General features: G+C 32.6%; 2 protein-coding genes across 2 annotated transcripts; both read left to right on the forward strand.

The window, feature by feature from the left end:
• Window positions 1-7747: 7747 nt before the first annotated feature.
• LOC120189697 (germin-like protein subfamily 1 member 13) lies at window positions 7748-8780 on the forward strand. The gene is made up of 2 exons (XM_039192912.1): window positions 7748-7920; window positions 8046-8780. The coding sequence occupies exons 1-2, from the start codon at window positions 7797-7799 to the stop codon at window positions 8597-8599; spliced, it is 678 nt and encodes a 225-aa protein (XP_039048843.1). The 5' UTR covers window positions 7748-7796; the 3' UTR covers window positions 8600-8780.
• A 6798-nt stretch (window positions 8781-15578) lies between these two features.
• On the forward strand, window positions 15579-16611 carry LOC120189717 (germin-like protein subfamily 1 member 13). Its single transcript, XM_039192928.1, has 2 exons — window positions 15579-15751; window positions 15877-16611. Exons 1-2 carry the CDS (start codon window positions 15628-15630, stop codon window positions 16428-16430), a joined length of 678 nt encoding a protein of 225 aa, XP_039048859.1. The 5' UTR covers window positions 15579-15627; the 3' UTR covers window positions 16431-16611.
• The last annotated feature ends 2206 nt before the right edge of the window (window positions 16612-18817 follow it).

The raw sequence follows: 18817 nt of genomic DNA on the forward strand, positions 1-18817 counted from the left end.
ATTCATTAAAGTTTTTGTTTTTCTATTTTAAGCTTTTAAGTGTATGTTCTTGTTATTTTAGTTTCTTAATTTTCTATTTTTACTATTTTAATCTTTTAACTATCTGTTTTTATTATTTTAATACTTAAGTTTTTGTTTGTGATATTTTGACACTTTAAATTTCTATTTTTGTTATTTAATCCCTTAGTTTCTATTTTAATATGTTGGTATTTTAAGTTTATTAATATCAATTATAAAATGATTTTCTCTAATTAATTTTATTTGAAGCAAATTAATCAATACTCAATAAACGGATCATATTTTAACTTTATATTCAATTCATGATTTCCACCATTTACGACAATATGTAAGCGACACAGTATCAGTTTTGGGCGCTATGGGGGGTGCTAATCCTTCCCCACGCGTAAACGACTCCCGAACTCGTTTTAATCGAATCTTAGTTGCTAAAACCTTGACTTCTTGTTGCTAAAACCTTTCCCAAATCAACCAAGGGTCAAATTTTATTTTTCCCTTGCATTGGAGCTTTCTCCCACCTCTTTCACTAATAAAAGGTAAGAAAATGAATTATTGACTTATCTAGGTGCTTGGATTTAAGTTTGAAATACTTTCTATAACTTTAATCCACTAAAAACAAGCTAGAATCACTTGACTATCTTAAATCTCCTTAAAACCCATTTTGGAAATTATGACTAAAAGTTGAAATAGGGAGCTTAAATTGAAGCTCTTGGCATGGATATTTCATTTCTTACCTTAGAATTCTTGAACTAGGCTTGAAAACCTAAAAGTTGTACCTTGGTGAGGAAAAATACGAAAAAAAGAATGAAAAGAAAGGAAGAGTATTCGGTGGGTTTTGGTACACGTGAAAGGAAATCAACTTTTGATTTGAGCCATGGGTTAATTATACTTTTAGTTCTCTCCTTTTTATTTCTGAATAAACTCATCCTAATTCTTTATCACTTGGGCCCAACGTAAGCCTACTACCATCTTACCTAGGTCCAAACTATTCTAATATATATTTTTGGCTCGATTTATAGGTCTTGGGTTATCCCAAATTACTAACCCGAAACTCAAGGCATTACAGACTTAAAGTGGCTCTAAATAGTTTATAAACCTTAGAAATTATGTTCTTGTCTCTCCTAAACATTTACATGAGTTAATAAAAACTTTACTTGATCGTTATTAATGAGAGAAGTGGGAGAAAGCTTTAAGGTTAAGGATAAGGAGAAGTTGGTTCTCGGGTGATCTTTGGGGATGCTTTCCAACAACTAATATCAAGGTAACACTCCTATAATGCTTGTAGATCAGTATGTGTGGTGTATTTTCTTGTATGTGTTCATGAAGCATGTTGATTGCATTTGAGTTCATAAACTGGAATAGGAATATTGATGTTGTTCATGCATAAAGAAATGACCTTTTATGATCATTTGAAACTACATAAGCTTTAAAGAGTGTTTGGAGGGCCTTAGGAGTGATTTGGAAAGTTTCACTCTTGAAAATAGGACATTCTTGATTTAGGGTATCGGTACTATATGAATAGTACCGATATTGTTCGATTGATAGGAAAAAGTCAAGAGTGGTTGCTAGGTAGTATCGTTACCTCGTTCTTTGGGTATAAATATTGTTTATAGGGTACACATACTTGAGGTTTAATATCGATACTAGTTAACGAAGTCAGATTTGTAGTAATTTAAATTGGTTTTGGTACTGTAGATGGTAGTATTGATACCTTAGGTAGGGTATCGATACTAGGGTATTTTCACAACATTGAATACAAATCTGGTATCATTGCCCTATGTAAGGGTATTGATACCAAAGGTTGGTTCAAGAATTTTAGTATGCCAAAATAATATCAATGCTCAGGGTAGTATCAATACCCTAAGGGGAAATAATACTGAAACCATATGGATGATTATCGATACCACTGTGCAAACAAGGGCCATAAGCCTTTCCTTGATCAAAGGACCTGGGGAGGGTTAGGGTTAATGGGAACTTCTAAACAAAAGCTAGTAAGTGAGAAAAATAATAATTGTGTGATAACATAAGAGCATTATGAGGTAAGATTCCACAAGACCCATGCCTTGTTTGACACTCATGAAATAATGAGGACACCTGAATCACATATGTACGATGATCGTCATGTAGAGTAAACGACTATCTTGACATATCTAGTCTAGTACAAGGGCACTTAAAACGCTAGTTGAATGTTGCACTGATGCTATGTGACCTATACACATTATTAGTACTCTACAGGAGTAGACTAGCCAAGCACGGCGTCGATCATGTGTGAATCAGACCTTGCCTAGGGTACAGGTGATATGTTAATGCTATGTGACCCAAATATTACCTTTAGTACCCACAGTAAGAAAATAAGGTGTGAGTTCCATCATGCTTTGTAGCCCTAAACTACGCCATGATACTTACTTGCGTAGTGTGTACAAAGTACCTTCTTGTTCATCATTATACTTGTAGCATGTGTTTATATTGAATGCATATAGTATAGTAATTTTATTTGTGTGACACTCAGTTTGCGAGCTTAGCGTTCAGAATGTATTACTGTGCATAGGTTCTTAGGTACATGTTCGAGGAGCTCTTCGCCAAAGAGTGAATTTTCAAACTTAGTCAAATATTAGAGCAAGTCTCAAGTATTTTTGTGGGCAGGTATTATCATAGACCCTTGTGTAATTTGATTCGTAAAATTTATTTTGTAACTAAGTATTTTGAGATAGATTCTTGGGAAATCCCTACTTATTTAAACTTATATATTTTGGATTATATTATGCTTTAGATTATGGTTCAAATTTTATGGTCTGGACGAATGTTTTAAAAAATGGTTAGCCACTTCGATTGATCTGTTTGACATTCTAATTCTCTAGATTTTGGGTTGGATCAGATTGGGGTGTTATAGTGTTTTTAGCTTAGTTGCATATATTTTGTATTCTATAAACGTATGATTAGTAAGAAATTGCGGTTAAAAAATATTAAGCTTTTTAGCTAAAAAATCTAAAAATTAAATAAAGTAAATTTAAGTTGGAAATTTAAATTAAGTATTTTTGAAATATTACTTGAATATTTTTTATTAAGTAGGTTTTCTTTACATTGCAATTTCAATGAACTTAAATAAGAAAAATCTTTCTAGCTAAAAAGACTAAACTAAAAGGCTAATAAATTACATTTTATTCATCCAAATATTACACGTTTTATTCTCTTCAGATTTTAATAAAACTTCTTCAGTTGATCTCATGTTCTCCACTACTTTCTCAAGCTTCATCTAAATCGTTTTCAAGATTTCTTCATCCCATTTTGTTTTTCTTTAAAGCTGAGATAATTTTTTAATATATTATAGGATAAACTACATGTTTAATATATCAACTATTACTTTTGTTCTGTTTGCTTAACCAGTTGTTTTTTCAAAATTATACTTAACGCATAGTTTTAATTTCATTTCTGTCTTTCCCTTTAAAAATAACGGTGATGTTGATGTATCACCATAAGATAATGCCACATTGTCATTGAAAACAAAAACAAAAAATGACATTGCAGCAGTTCTGTTAATTTTTTAAAAGTGGGTGATCAATATAAAACCAAAACTAAACATTAAGTACGATTTTGAAAAAATAGTTGGGTGACCAAAATAAAACAAAAGTTTTAAATGGGGTGCTAAATGTGTATTTTAACCTTTTATTATATTAAATCCATTCGATTTTACTTTTTAGATCAAGTTTTGATCATTTTAATTAAATTCTTAAATTCTTAAAAACATTCTAACATATCACTATGAAAATGGTAATCTTATCCCATTGGTAATCTTTTTTGGGGCTGATAATTACATAATATTAACTTAGTCATTACCATCAAGACTTGCATTATCATTGTTTCTATTAGATGTAACATCTTCACGTTCAACAATTAATTCGTGAAAAAGATAATTTCTTTGTCATATGCAAATTTCTTTCTAGTTGAATGATTATTGTAACTTTCTTATTTTGTTGAATTCATATTTTGATATAACAAATAAGGGTAAATGTTTTTTGGTTTAATTGAATTTGTTCAAAGATTTCAAAAGTAGTTCAAAGACCATTAATCAAGAATTTGAACATAAAAGTTTGGTCATCGACCATGTTTCTATATGAAATTAGAAGGAAAAGGGGGTCATTATCGCCATTCCAGTTGTTGTAATACTCTTAACTCCCTAGAGGCATTTACATATACAGACGCAGAATGACTCAAACCCGTGGGTCCTAGGAACTACTAAACATGGATGCTCTGATACGACTAAATATAACACTCTAATCCATTTCGACTCGAAGATCCATGAATTACAAAGTTACACGGGACTACTGAAATAGTGACATAAAAATTTTCTTCAAAAACTGCTCATAATTCACTGAAAATAGTTCATTCATAGTATTAAAAATAAAACATTATAATATTATGAGTTTACAAAATAATGGGTAGCTCCCATAAATATATCCAAAATAATACAGTACTAAATACAAATCAAAGTTATGATTGAATACACATAAGGGTCCATAATTAGTGTATGCCCTCTAAAGATGACTCAAGATGTACTTTGATGGTCTTTGTTGGTCTGAACTGCCATATTGGAATATTTGGTGACGATAACTCCCCACGAACTGTCCTAAGAAGCTAGGCACGGAAACACATTAGAAACACTGAGATTACGAGCTAAGCACCTCATTAATAATTGTACTATACTACATGCATTTACTAAATGAGTCGGCTAGTGGCATAGGTCTGAACATGCTAAGATATTGATTTTAACTATTGAGTAGGCATCATGGTTTAGTTGAGGGTTATGCATCTCAGATCTCACACGCCCCTCTAGCCTTTTTAAGATTCCCTCGAGTATTTAGGGTGAGATCCGAAGCTGCATCAGAAACGTACACTCTCTAACTTACTCTATCGAGTCTTGGGGTATTTGCGCCCAGTCGGCCTATTGAAGTACCTTGGAACTAACTTTGATATCCACTAATTGTCATATTATGCTAAGGATGAACTCGGGTGTCCTATCTGTTTCACGAGGATCAAACAATGATAGTTTTATATAATCCTAGTTGTTATTGTTTCTATTGTTTTGGTATTTATTATTGTTCTCGCTTGAAGTCTTATTTGTTGTTATTCTGAGTATATGTTGTACCTTGAGTCTGAATCCCTTACTCCTTGGATTATTTATCCAAATTTGTTTGTGGTTACTTATACTGACCCTTTAGTATAGATACTACATTTGGTATCGATACCCCCTGGCTCATGTGGATTGTTTGGTTAAGGCAATATCGATACCCTAGGATGAGTATCGATGCTCTAGTGTTGGGGTATCGATACTTGACTGAGTATCGATGCCAAGTTTCAGTTTGATGTTTTTAAAAACCGTAGTATCGATACCTGAGGTATCGATATTCTGCCCTGGTATCGATACTCTATGAATAATTATCGATACTACCCCTTTAAAATTGTTTAAATTTTTCCTGAATGAATAACAATATCGATACTATTTATACAATATCGATACCATCGATACTGGGTGCTCTATTTTAGCACAAAAAATCCTATTTTTATATCCCAAAGGCCCCATTGAGGTTCCCAACTGATATTTAAGTGTTTTATTTGATTTTTTTATCATAAATAGGTATTAAGCATACTGAAAAACACTCAAATGATGCGATTAATAGGAACATATTTTAAGCTAATGCAACCTACCAAAACTCATCTAAATGAGCTACATATGGTATAAAGGAGTTATAAGTGATTAACCTAGGTATCTAGGCTACTGGAAATGTGAATGGCTCATCCCAAGGTAAGTTTTTCCTTCCCCCTAACCTAGGAGCTCTCTCCATCTTCTCTCACTAGACAAGAATCATGCACAAGGGATTACTAGCTGAATGTGAAAATTTAGAAGACTTTAAAAACATTTCTTAAGCCTAGAAATAATTGAAAACAAACTAAATCCCCTGACTCTCTTAAACCCCCCCACAAAACCAATTTATGATCACTATAATCAAACCTTGCAAAAAAGGGTCTTGAGATGAGTATGTTAAGTTTCTCACCTTGTGGAAGCTCAATAGAGTCTGAAATTCTATAAATGTTGCACCTTTTAGCTTGGGAGAGCTAAAGGAATAGAAAAGCTTGAAATGAGGAAGAAAAAGAAGACGAAGGTATGAAGAAAAATAGGGTAAAGGAAATCAAACATGATATCACCCAATTTTAATGGTTTTTAGCTTAATTTGAGCAGTGGTATCATTACTTCCTTGGTCCCTCTAATTCTGACTTCAAACTAAAAATACTCTTCTTATCTACTATTGAGTTCAATCCAAGCCTAATTTCACTTGTTTTTGGGTAAAGGCTTCCCATAAGTCAAAGGGAATTACTAAGTGTGTTCATAGGAAGTCGAATTACTACAGACCGATCCTTCTTCCCAATTTTATATTTACACAACATCCAGATCAACGAACTCTCAGCTTAAAAACGATAATGTTTCCCAAAGGGAATTAAGTGTTGTTCAGTTCTCACTTATGAAATTGATTCATTGCTAGCTTTCGGCTTAAATGAAATTAGCTAAGCATGATATGATTGATCATTCTTAGCATAGTTCAAAATAAGAGAACTTAAGGAAAATGAATTGAAAACAAAAATGGAACTTTTTATAAAAATAAACTAAATAACAAACTAAAAACAAAAATAAAAAAATGATGGATCCCCCTAAGCCTTACCCATGCAAGGGCATTTATAGGCTCCTAATTTCCTAAAAATAACGGGAAGATAAAATGGAGATAATCCAAAATTCAATTTTTTTTTCTAAATTCAAATTGGATACTAAAATCCTAAAAAATCTTCTTAGATTGTGCTGAATAGGCGACTTCCATAACCGACTAGACCTTCTAGAAATTGTCACGTCAAATCAACATCGTGCTCATGTCTCCAACCGAAATAAGGAAATAAAAAAGTTGCAGAATCCGTCCTTTTGTTGCTAATTCCAGTAAGCATGTCACTACACATAAAATAAACAAAATGCATCCAAATCAGAAATGAAAAATTAGTAAAGTAAGAGAATTAGCAAGCAAAAAGTGTCAATTTCAAGCACTCTATCAGTAATTATTTTTACGAAACTTTCATGTTGTGGTCTATACTTTCATTTTAAAATTCTGATATATGAATTGTTCATCAACAGCTACCCTGGTCTCTTCTTGTATATACAACATCCTGTATATGCATGCTTACATCAGTAACTTCGTCGTGGAAGCAGTCAATTTTGTTGTCGAAATATGTCTCTATACAACTTGATCAATATCATCCATTCGAACGTTGACTTTAGCAGATATCCATGGTTGCATTTAATATGATTAAAATAATGATAACAATAGGCCCTGTTCACACCATTTTGCCATTTGGCAGTGTGTTTAAACATTGCAAGAGGTTAATCAATTGGATGTTTAACAATAGAGTAGTTAAATAGATAAAGGGGACATTTGGTGTGTAAAAACGACCGGTTCCATTGCAAAATATGTATGCATTTGAAGACTGAAACTCGATGAGGATCAAGCGACAGAGTAGTTGAGGAATGATTCATTCAGATTTCTTTGAAAACCAGTAATCACTACAGACTTGGTAAATCTTAACTATTTCCCTCTTTTAAAAATGGAATTATTAAAGAATGATAATGGGCCTGTTCAATTCCTGCAATCTATAAATTGGCATTCTCTCAAACCAGATTTCTCACCCCTCATAAAGCAACAAATCTTAGAAGAATTGAATCAAGTTCAAGACTGCTGCTTACAACAATGAATGGTGTTGGATTCCTTGTAGCATTAGTCCTGTTGGCTTTGGCTTCCAAACTTGCCTCAGCATCAGATCCCAGCCCTCTTCAGGATTTCTGCGTAGCAGTCAATGATGCTAAAGATGGCGGTGTGTTCTTTAATGCTTTGTTTTCTTTGAACCTTCATCTTTGCAGTATATTCGTCTCGACTGATCGAGTTGAAGTGTCAAAACTAGCGAAGTATTAACACAATAGTCTTTTTGCAAATATGCAGTTTTTGTAAATGGCAAGTTGTGCAAGGACCCGAAGCTTGCCGTCGCAGAAGACTTCTTCCTTCCAGGGCTTAACATTCCAGGAAATACATCAAACCCAGTAGGATCCATGGTCACTCCAGCCAATGTTGAAAAAATACCAGGGCTGAACACTCTTGGCATTTCTCTTGTTCGAATCGACTATGCACCTTACGGCGGCCTAAACCCTCCTCACACCCACCCTCGTGCCACCGAAATTCTAGTCGTCGTGGAGGGCACTCTTTACGTCGGCTTCGTTACATCCAACCCGGAGAACCGTCTCTTCACAAAAGTCTTGTACCCCGGAGATGTCTTTGTATTCCCGGTCGGCCTCATCCACTTCCAGTTCAACATAGGGCACACCAATGCAGTTGCCTTTGCTGGTCTCAGTAGCCAAAACCCAGGTGTTATCACCATTGCAAATGCAGTGTTCGGCTCAGACCCGGCAATCAATCCCGATGTTCTTGCCAAGGCCTTCCAGCTCGATAAGAATATCGTTAAGCAACTTCAGTCCCGGTTCTGGTGGGATAACAACTAGACGAATAAATTTCTGAACCCCATGAAACCTACATGGTAGGCTAGCTAATTATTTTCTGGATAATGTTGGACTTGTTTCTGTCGTTGAATTCAGTATTCCTAGTTGAAATATTCAGAAATAAACAAGTTTCTTATGTACTTTGCTTTTGGTCGTATAATAATATGGTCTCTTTCAATGGCAATTTCTTTAGTTCAGCTTTTTTTTATAAAATTATCTATTTGATCTCTTAATGTTTACTGTCAAAATTCATCACTACATATATCAAACTTAAAAGGTAGACTTCCCTTATTAGAAGAAAGCATAAATTACACGTTTAATATTTAAACTATCAGTTTTTAGAAATAAAATGTAGATTCAACTCAAACGATAAGTCCAAATCTCGACCTAATCACTAATGTTTATAACTAACCTCAAATTACATTTCTTTTTATAACTAAACTCCTAAATTTCTAAATCTCTCAAACACGTTTTATTCTCTTAAGATTTTAAGAAAACTTCTCCAGTTGGTCTCATCTTCTCCACTATTTTCTCCAGCTTCATCTAAATCATTTTCAAGATTTCGTCATCCCATTTTTGTTTTTCTTTAAAGCTGAGATAATTTCTTAATTTATTATAAGATAAACTACACGTTTAATATCTCAACTATTACTTTTGTTATGTTTGCTTAACCAACTATTTTTTTCAAAATTATACTTAACGTGTAGTTTTAATTTCATTTCTGTCTTTCCATTTAAAAAATTAACGGTGATGTTGACGTATAACCATAAGATAATGCCACATCGTCATTGAAAACAAAAACAAAAAATGTAATGTCAATAGTTCTGTTATTTTTTAACAGTGGGTGACCAATATTAAATCTAAACTAAACATCAAGTATGATTTTTTAAAAAATAGTTGGGTGACCAAAATAAAACAAAAGTGATAAATGGGGTGCTAAATGTGTATTTTTACCTTTTATTATATTAAATCCATTCGATTTTACTTTTTATATCGAGTTTTGATCATTTTAATTAAATTTTTAAATTCTTAAAAACATTCTAACATATCACTATGAAAATGGTAATCTTTTTTTGGGCCGATAATTACATAATATTAATTTAGTCATTACCATCAAGACTTGCATTTATGGGTCGATAATTACATACCATTCTAACAAATTCATGTGATAAACATAAATGATTTTGATATAACATTAAATATACACTACCAGAAAAAAAAATCCTTTAATGACGCGTATTGTGCGTCATCTATGGGCGCGGATGACACTCAAATACGTGTCATTGAAGCCACCAGTCATAAATCTTAGATGACACGCAATTGTGTGTCATAAATCTATGACGCGCATTTATGACACTCATTTATGACGCGCAGGTATGACGAGCATTGCGTGTCATTGAAGCCCCCTTTATAAATGAAGATGACACACATTTGTGTTTCATAAATTTATGACACGGATTTATGACTTATATTGCGTGTCATTGAATCACACGTCATTAAAAAAGATGACACACATTCATGTGTCGTGATTGTATGTCGTAAATTATATATATATATATATATATTGTAGATTGACAAATAATCAAACTAAATCACATTTAATGTCTCATAATACTAAATATATATATCATATTATATATAAGCAATCCATTTGCATACAATATATTAACATTAAGTTATCAAAAATATTGTAATCATATGTCAATACAAAATATCACGGCATAATAAAGTTTGTCAAATAAAAAGCGCACTAGGAACGGTCATCAAATTGTACATTGTAGATAAGTTCAATTATCAAGTCAATCCATTTTTGTCAAGAAAATCTGCAATTTGATCATAGAGGAAGGAAAGACGCTCAAAATGAACATGTCCGCAGATCTTATGGAAGTCAAAGTGAATATATCTGCAATATCATAGGTTATTGCATAAAAATAAAAAAAAGAAAGGAAAAAGAAAGGTTTAGATAAACAGAAAATGCACCTTAAATCATTACTTTGTATAGGTTCCACTCAACTAAAGGAATAAATTTCTGGATAATGTTGGACTTGTTTCTGTCGTTCAATTCAGCATTCCTAGTTGAAATATTGAAAAATAAACAAGTTTCTTATGTACTTTCTTTTGAACGTATAATAATATGGTCCCTGGTAAGCAATTTGCAGTTAATTCTTTTGAAACAGGTTGGCCAACTTCTCTCGGAATCCTTTCATTTCAAAAGAAAAACGTATGATTAGTAAGAAATCGCGGTTAAAAAATAAAGCTTTTTAGCTAAAAATTCTAAAAATTAAATAAAGTAAATTTAAGTTGGAAATTTAGATTAAGCATTTTTGAAATATTACTTGAATATTTTTTATTAAGTAGGTTTTCTTTACATTGCAATTTCAATGAACTTAAAAAGAAAAATCTTTATAGCTAAAAAGACTAAACTAAAAGGCTAATAAATTACATTTTATTCATCCAAATATTACACGTTTTATTCTCTTAAGATTTTAAGAAAACTTCTCCAGTTGGTCTCAGCTTCTCCACTACTTTCTCGAGCTTCATCTAAATCGTTTTCAAGATTTCTTCATCCCATTTTGTTTTTCTTTAAAGCTGAGATAATTTCTTAATATATTATAGGATAAACTAGACGTTTAATATCTCAATTATTACTTTTGTTTTGTTTGCTTAACCAGTTGTTTTTTAAAAATTATACGTAACGCATAGTTTTAATTTCATTTCTGTCTTTCCCTTTAAAAAATAACGGTGATATTGATGTATCACCATAAGATAATACCTCATTGTCATTGAAAACAAAAACAAAAAAATGACATTACATCGGTTCTGTTAATTTTTTAACAGAGTGATTAATATGAAACCAAAACTAAACATTAAGTACGATTTTGAAAAAATAGTTGGGTGACCAAAATAAAACAAAAGTGATAAATGGGGTGCTAAATGTGTATTTTAACCTTTTATTATATTAAATCCATTCGATTTTACTTTTTATATCGAGTTTTGATCATTTTAATTAAATTTTTAAATTCTTAAAAACATTCTAACATATCACTATGAAAATGGTAATCTTTTTTTGGGCCGATAATTACATAATATTAATTTAGTCATTACCATCAAGACTTGCATTATCATTGTTTCTATTAGATGTAACATCTTCACGTTCAACAATTAATTCTTGAAAAAGATAATTTCTTTGTCATATGCAAAGTTCTTTCTAGTTGACTGATTATTGTAACTTTCGTATTTTGTTGAATTCATATTTTGATATAATAAATAAGGGTAAATGTTTTTTGGTTTAATTGAATTTATTCAAAGTCCATTAATCAAGAATTTGAACATAAAAGTTTGGTCATCGATCATGTTTCTATATGAAAATAGAAGAAAAAGGGGGTCATTATCGTCATTCCAGTTGTTGTAATACTCTTAACTCCCTTGAGGCATTTACATATACAGACGCAGAATGACTCTAACCCGTGGGTCCTAGGAACTACTAAACTTTTATGCTCTGATACGACTAAATATAACACTCTAATCTAGTTCGACTCGAAGATCCTTGAATTACAAAGTTACACGGGACTACTGAAATAGTGACCTAAAAATTTTCTTCAAAAACTACTCATAAATCACTGAAAATAGTTCATTCATAGTATTAAAAATAAAACATTATAATATTAAGAGTTTACTAAATAATGGGGAGCTCCCAAAAATATATCCAAAATAATACAGTACTAAGTACAAATCAAAGTTATGATTGAATACACATAAGGGTCCATAAATAGTACATGCCCTCTAAAGATGACTCAAGACGTACTTTGATGGTCTTTGCTGGTCTGAACTGCCATACTGGAATATTTGGTGATGATAACTCCCCACGAACTGTCCTAAGAACCTAGGCACGAAAACACATTCGAAACACTGAGATTACGAGATAAGCACCTCACTAATAATTGTACTATACTACATGCATTTACTAAATGAGTCGGCTAGTGGCATAGGTTTGAACATGCTAAGATATTGATTTTAACTATTGAGTAGGCATCATGTTTAGTTGAGGGTTATGCATCTCAGAGCTCACACACCCCTCTAGCCTTTCTAAGATTCCCTTGGGTATTTAGGGTGAGATATGAAGATGCATCAGAAACGTACACCCGCTAACTTACTCTATCGAGTCTTGGGGTATCTGCGCCTAGTCGGCCTATTGAAGTACCTTGGCACTAACTTTGATATCCACTAATTGTCATATTCTGCTAAGGAGGAACTCGGGTGTCCTGTCTATTTCACGAGGATCAAACAATGTTAGTTTTATGTAATCCTAGTTGTTATTGTTTATATTGTTTTGGTATTTATTATTGTTCTCGCTTGAAGTCTTATTTGTTGTTATTCTGAGTATATGTTGTACCTCGAGTCTGAATCCCTTACTCCTTGGATTATTTATCCAAATTTGTTCGTGGTTACTGATACTGACCCTTTAGTATATATACTAAACATTTGGTATTGATACTCCCTGGCTCATGTGGATTGTTTGGCTAAGGCAGTATCGATACCCTAGGATGAGTATCGATGCTCTAGTGTTGGGTATCGATACTTGACTGAGTATCGATACCAAATTTCAGTTTCATGTATTAAAAATACCCTAGTATCGATACCCGAGGTATCGATATTCTGCCCTGGTATCGATACTCTACGAATGAGTATCGATACTACCCCTTTAAAATTGTTTAATTCTTTCTAAATGAATAACAATATCGATACTGTTTATAAAATATCGATACCATCGATACTGGGTGCTCTATTTTAGCACAAAAAATCCTATTTTTATATCCCAAAGGCCCCATTGAGGTTCCCAACTGATATTTAAGTGTTTTATTTGATTTTTTTATCATAAATAGGTATTAAGCATACTGAAAAACACTCAAATGATGCGATTAATAGGAACATATTTTAAGCTAATGCAACCTACCAAAACTCATCTAAATGAGCTACATATGGTATAAAGGAGTTATAAGTGATTAACCTAGGTATCTAGGCTACTGGAAATGTGAATGGCTCATCCCAAGGTAAGTTTTTCCTTCCCCCTAACCTAGGAGCTCTCTCCATCTTCTCTCACTAGACAAGAATCATGCACAAGGGATTACTAGCTGAATGTGAAAATTTAGAAGACTTTAAAAACATTTCTTAAGCCTAGAAATAATTGAAAACAAACTAAATCCCCTGACTCTCTTAAACCCCCCCACAAAACCAATTTATGATCACTATAATCAAACCTTGCAAAAAAGGGTCTTGAGATGAGTATGTTAAGTTTCTCACCTTGTGGAAGCTCAATAGAGTCTGAAATTCTATAAATGTTGCACCTTTTAGCTTGGGAGAGCTAAAGGAATAGAAAAGCTTGAAATGAGGAAGAAAAAGAAGACGAAGGTATGAAGAAAAATAGGGTAAAGGAAATCAAACATGATATCACCCAATTTTAATGGTTTTTAGCTTAATTTGAGCAGTGGTATCATTACTTCCTTGGTCCCTCTAATTCTGACTTCAAACTAAAAATACTCTTCTTATCTACTATTGAGTTCAATCCAAGCCTAATTTCACTTGTTTTTGGGTAAAGGCTTCCCATAAGTCAAAGGGAATTACTAAGTGTGTTCATAGGAAGTCGAATTACTACAGACCGATCCTTCTTCCCAATTTTATATTTACACAACATCCAGATCAACGAACTCTCAGCTTAAAAACGATAATGTTTCCCAAAGGGAATTAAGTGTTGTTCAGTTCTCACTTATGAAATTGATTCATTGCTAGCTTTCGGCTTAAATGAAATTAGCTAAGCATGATATGATTGATCATTCTTAGCATAGTTCAAAATAAGAGAACTTAAGGAAAATGAATTGAAAACAAAAAATGGAACTTTTTATAAAAATAAACTAAATAACAAACTAAAAACAAAAATAAAAAAATGATGGATCCCCCTAAGCCTTACCCATGCAAGGGCATTTATAGGCTCCTAATTTCCTAAAAATAACGGGAAGATAAAATGGAGATAATCCAAAATTCAATTTTTTTTCTAAATTCAAATTGGATACTAAAATCCTAAAAAATCTTCTTAGATTGTGCTGAATAGGCGACTTCCATAACCGACTAGACCTTCTAGAAATTGTCACGTCAAATCAACATCGTGCTCATGTCTCCAACCGAAATAAGGAAATAAAAAAGTTGCAGAATCCGTCCTTTTGTTGCTAATTCCAGTAAGCATGTCACTACACATAAAATAAACAAAATGCATCCAAATCAGAAATGAAAAATTAGTAAAGTAAGAGAATTAGCAAGCAAAAAGTGTCAATTTCAAGCACTCTATCAGTAATTATTTTTACGAAACTTTCATGTTGTGGTCTATACTTTCATTTTAAAATTCTGATATATGAATTGTTCATCAACAGCTACCCTGGTCTCTTCTTGTATATACAACATCCTGTATATGCATGCTTACATCAGTAACTTCGTCGTGGAAGCAGTCAATTTTGTTGTCGAAATATGTCTCTATACAACTTGATCAATATCATCCATTCGAACGTTGACTTTAGCAGATATCCATGGTTGCATTTAATATGATTAAAATAATGATAACAATAGGCCCTGTTCACACCATTTGCCATTTGGCAGTGTGTTTAAACATTGCAAGAGGTTAATCAATTGGATGTTTAACAATAGAGTAGTTAAATAGATAAAGGGGACATTTGGTGTGTAAAAACGACCGGTTCCATTGCAAAATATGTATGCATTTGAAGACTGAAACTCGATGAGGATCAAGCGACAGAGTAGTTGAGGAATGATTCATTCAGATTTCTTTGAAAACCAGTAATCACTACAGACTTGGTAAATCTTAACTATTTCCCTCTTTTAAAAATGGAATTATTAAAGAATGATAATGGGCCTGTTCAATTCCTGCAATCTATAAATTGGCATTCTCTCAAACCAGATTTCTCACCCCTCATAAAGCAACAAATCTTAGAAGAATTGAATCAAGTTCAAGACTGCTGCTTACAACAATGAATGGTGTTGGATTCCTTGTAGCATTAGTCCTGTTGGCTTTGGCTTCCAAACTTGCCTCAGCATCAGATCCCAGCCCTCTTCAGGATTTCTGCGTAGCAGTCAATGATGCTAAAGATGGCGGTGTGTTCTTTAATGCTTTGTTTTCTTTGAACCTTCATCTTTGCAGTATATTCGTCTCGACTGATCGAGTTGAAGTGTCAAAACTAGCGAAGTATTAACACAATAGTCTTTTTGCAAATATGCAGTTTTTGTAAATGGCAAGTTGTGCAAGGACCCGAAGCTTGCCGTCGCAGAAGACTTCTTCCTTCCAGGGCTTAACATTCCAGGAAATACATCAAACCCAGTAGGATCCATGGTCACTCCAGCCAATGTTGAAAAAATACCAGGGCTGAACACTCTTGGCATTTCTCTTGTTCGAATCGACTATGCACCTTACGGCGGCCTAAACCCTCCTCACACCCACCCTCGTGCCACCGAAATTCTAGTCGTCGTGGAGGGCACTCTTTACGTCGGCTTCGTTACATCCAACCCGGAGAACCGTCTCTTCACAAAAGTCTTGTACCCCGGAGATGTCTTTGTATTCCCGGTCGGCCTCATCCACTTCCAGTTCAACATAGGGCACACCAATGCAGTTGCCTTTGCTGGTCTCAGTAGCCAAAACCCAGGTGTTATCACCATTGCAAATGCAGTGTTCGGCTCAGACCCGGCAATCAATCCCGATGTTCTTGCCAAGGCCTTCCAGCTCGATAAGAATATCGTTAAGCAACTTCAGTCCCGGTTCTGGTGGGATAACAACTAGACGAATAAATTTCTGAACCCCATGAAACCTACATGGTAGGCTAGCTAATTATTTTCTGGATAATGTTGGACTTGTTTCTGTCGTTGAATTCAGTATTCCTAGTTGAAATATTCAGAAATAAACAAGTTTCTTATGTACTTTGCTTTTGGTCGTATAATAATATGGTCTCTTTCAATGGCAATTTCTTTAGTTCAGCTTTTTTTATAAAATTATCTATTTGATCTCTTAATGTTTACTGTCAAAATTCATCACTACATATATCAAACTTAAAAGGTAGACTTCCCTTATTAGAAGAAAGCATAAATTACACGTTTAATATTTAAACTATCAGTTTTTAGAAATAAAATGTAGATTCAACTCAAACGATAAGTCCAAATCTCGACCTAATCACTAATGTTTATAACTAACCTCAAATTACATTTCTTTTTATAACTAAACTCCTAAATTTCTAAATCTCTCAAACACGTTTTATTCTCTTAAGATTTTAAGAAAACTTCTCCAGTTGGTCTCATCTTCTCCACTATTTTCTCCAGCTTCATCTAAATCATTTTCAAGATTTCGTCATCCCATTTTTGTTTTTCTTTAAAGCTGAGATAATTTCTTAATTTATTATAAGATAAACTACACGTTTAATATCTCAACTATTACTTTTGTTATGTTTGCTTAACCAACTATTTTTTTCAAAATTATACTTAACGTGTAGTTTTAATTTCATTTCTGTCTTTCCATTTAAAAAATTAACGGTGATGTTGACGTATAACCATAAGATAATGCCACATCGTCATTGAAAACAAAAACAAAAAATGTAATGTCAATAGTTCTGTTATTTTTTAACAGTGGGTGACCAATATTAAATCTAAACTAAACATCAAGTATGATTTTTTTAAAAATAGTTGGGTGACCAAAATAAAACAAAAGTGATAAATGGGGTGCTAAATGTGTATTTTTACCTTTTATTATATTAAATCCATTCGATTTTACTTTTTATATCGAGTTTTGATCATTTTAATTAAATTTTTAAATTCTTAAAAACATTCTAACATATCACTATGAAAATGGTAATCTTTTTTTGGGCCGATAATTACATAATATTAATTTAGTCATTACCATCAAGACTTGCATTTATGGGTCGATAATTACATACCATTCTAACAAATTCATGTGATAAACATAAATGATTTTGATATAACATTAAATATACACTACCAGAAAAAAAAATCCTTTAATGACGCGTATTGTGCGTCATCTATGGGCGCGGATGACACTCAAATACGTGTCATTGAAGCCACCAGTCATAAATCTTAGATGACACGCAATTGTGTGTCATAAATCTATGACGCGCATTTATGACACTCATTTATGACGCGCAGGTATGACGAGCATTGCGTGTCATTGAAGCCCCCTTTATAAATGAAGATGACACACATTTGTGTTTCATAAATTTATGACACGGATTTATGACTTATATTGCGTGTCATTGAATCACACGTCATTAAAAAAGATGACACACATTCATGTGTCGTGATTGTATGTCGTAAATTATATATATATATATATATATATATATTGTAGATTGACAAATAATCAAACTAAATCACATTTAATGCCTCATAATACTAAATATATATATCATATTATATATAAGCAATCCATTTGCATACAATATATTAACATTAAGTTATCAAAAATATTGTAATCATATGTCAATACAAAATATCACGGCATAATAAAGTTTGTCAAATAAAAAGCGCACTAGGAACGGTCATCAAATTGTACATTGTAGATAAGTTCAATTATCAAGTCAATCCATTTTTGTCAAGAAAATCTGCAATTTGATCATAGAGGAAGGAAAGACGCTCAAAATGAACATGTCCGCAGATCTTATGGAAGTCAAAGTGAATATATCTGCAATATCATAGGTTATTGCATAAAAATAAAAAAAAAGAAAGGAAAAAGAAAGGTTTAGATAAACAGAAAATGCACCTTAAATCATTACTTTGTATAGGTTCCACTCAACTAAAGGAATAAATTTCTGGATAATGTTGGACTTGTTTCTGTCGTTCAATTCAGCATTCCTAGTTGAAATATTGAAAAATAAACAAGTTTCTTATGTACTTTCTTTTGAACGTATAATAATATGGTCCCTGGTAAGCAATTTGCAGTTAATTCTTTTGAAACAGGTTGGCCAACTTCTCTCGGAATCCTTTCATTTCAAAAGAAAAACGTATGATTAGTAAGAAATCGCGGTTAAAAAATAAAGCTTTTTAGCTAAAAATTCTAAAAATTAAATAAAGTAAATTTAAGTTGGAAATTTAGATTAAGCATTTTTGAAATATTACTTGAATATTTTTTATTAAGTAGGTTTTCTTTACATTGCAATTTCAATG

The sequence above is a fragment of the Hibiscus syriacus genome, unplaced genomic scaffold (assembly GCF_006381635.1).
Source record: "Hibiscus syriacus cultivar Baekdansim isolate YM2019G1 unplaced genomic scaffold, ASM638163v2 tig00116959_pilon, whole genome shotgun sequence".
NCBI lineage: Eukaryota > Viridiplantae > Streptophyta > Magnoliopsida > Malvales > Malvaceae > Hibiscus > Hibiscus syriacus.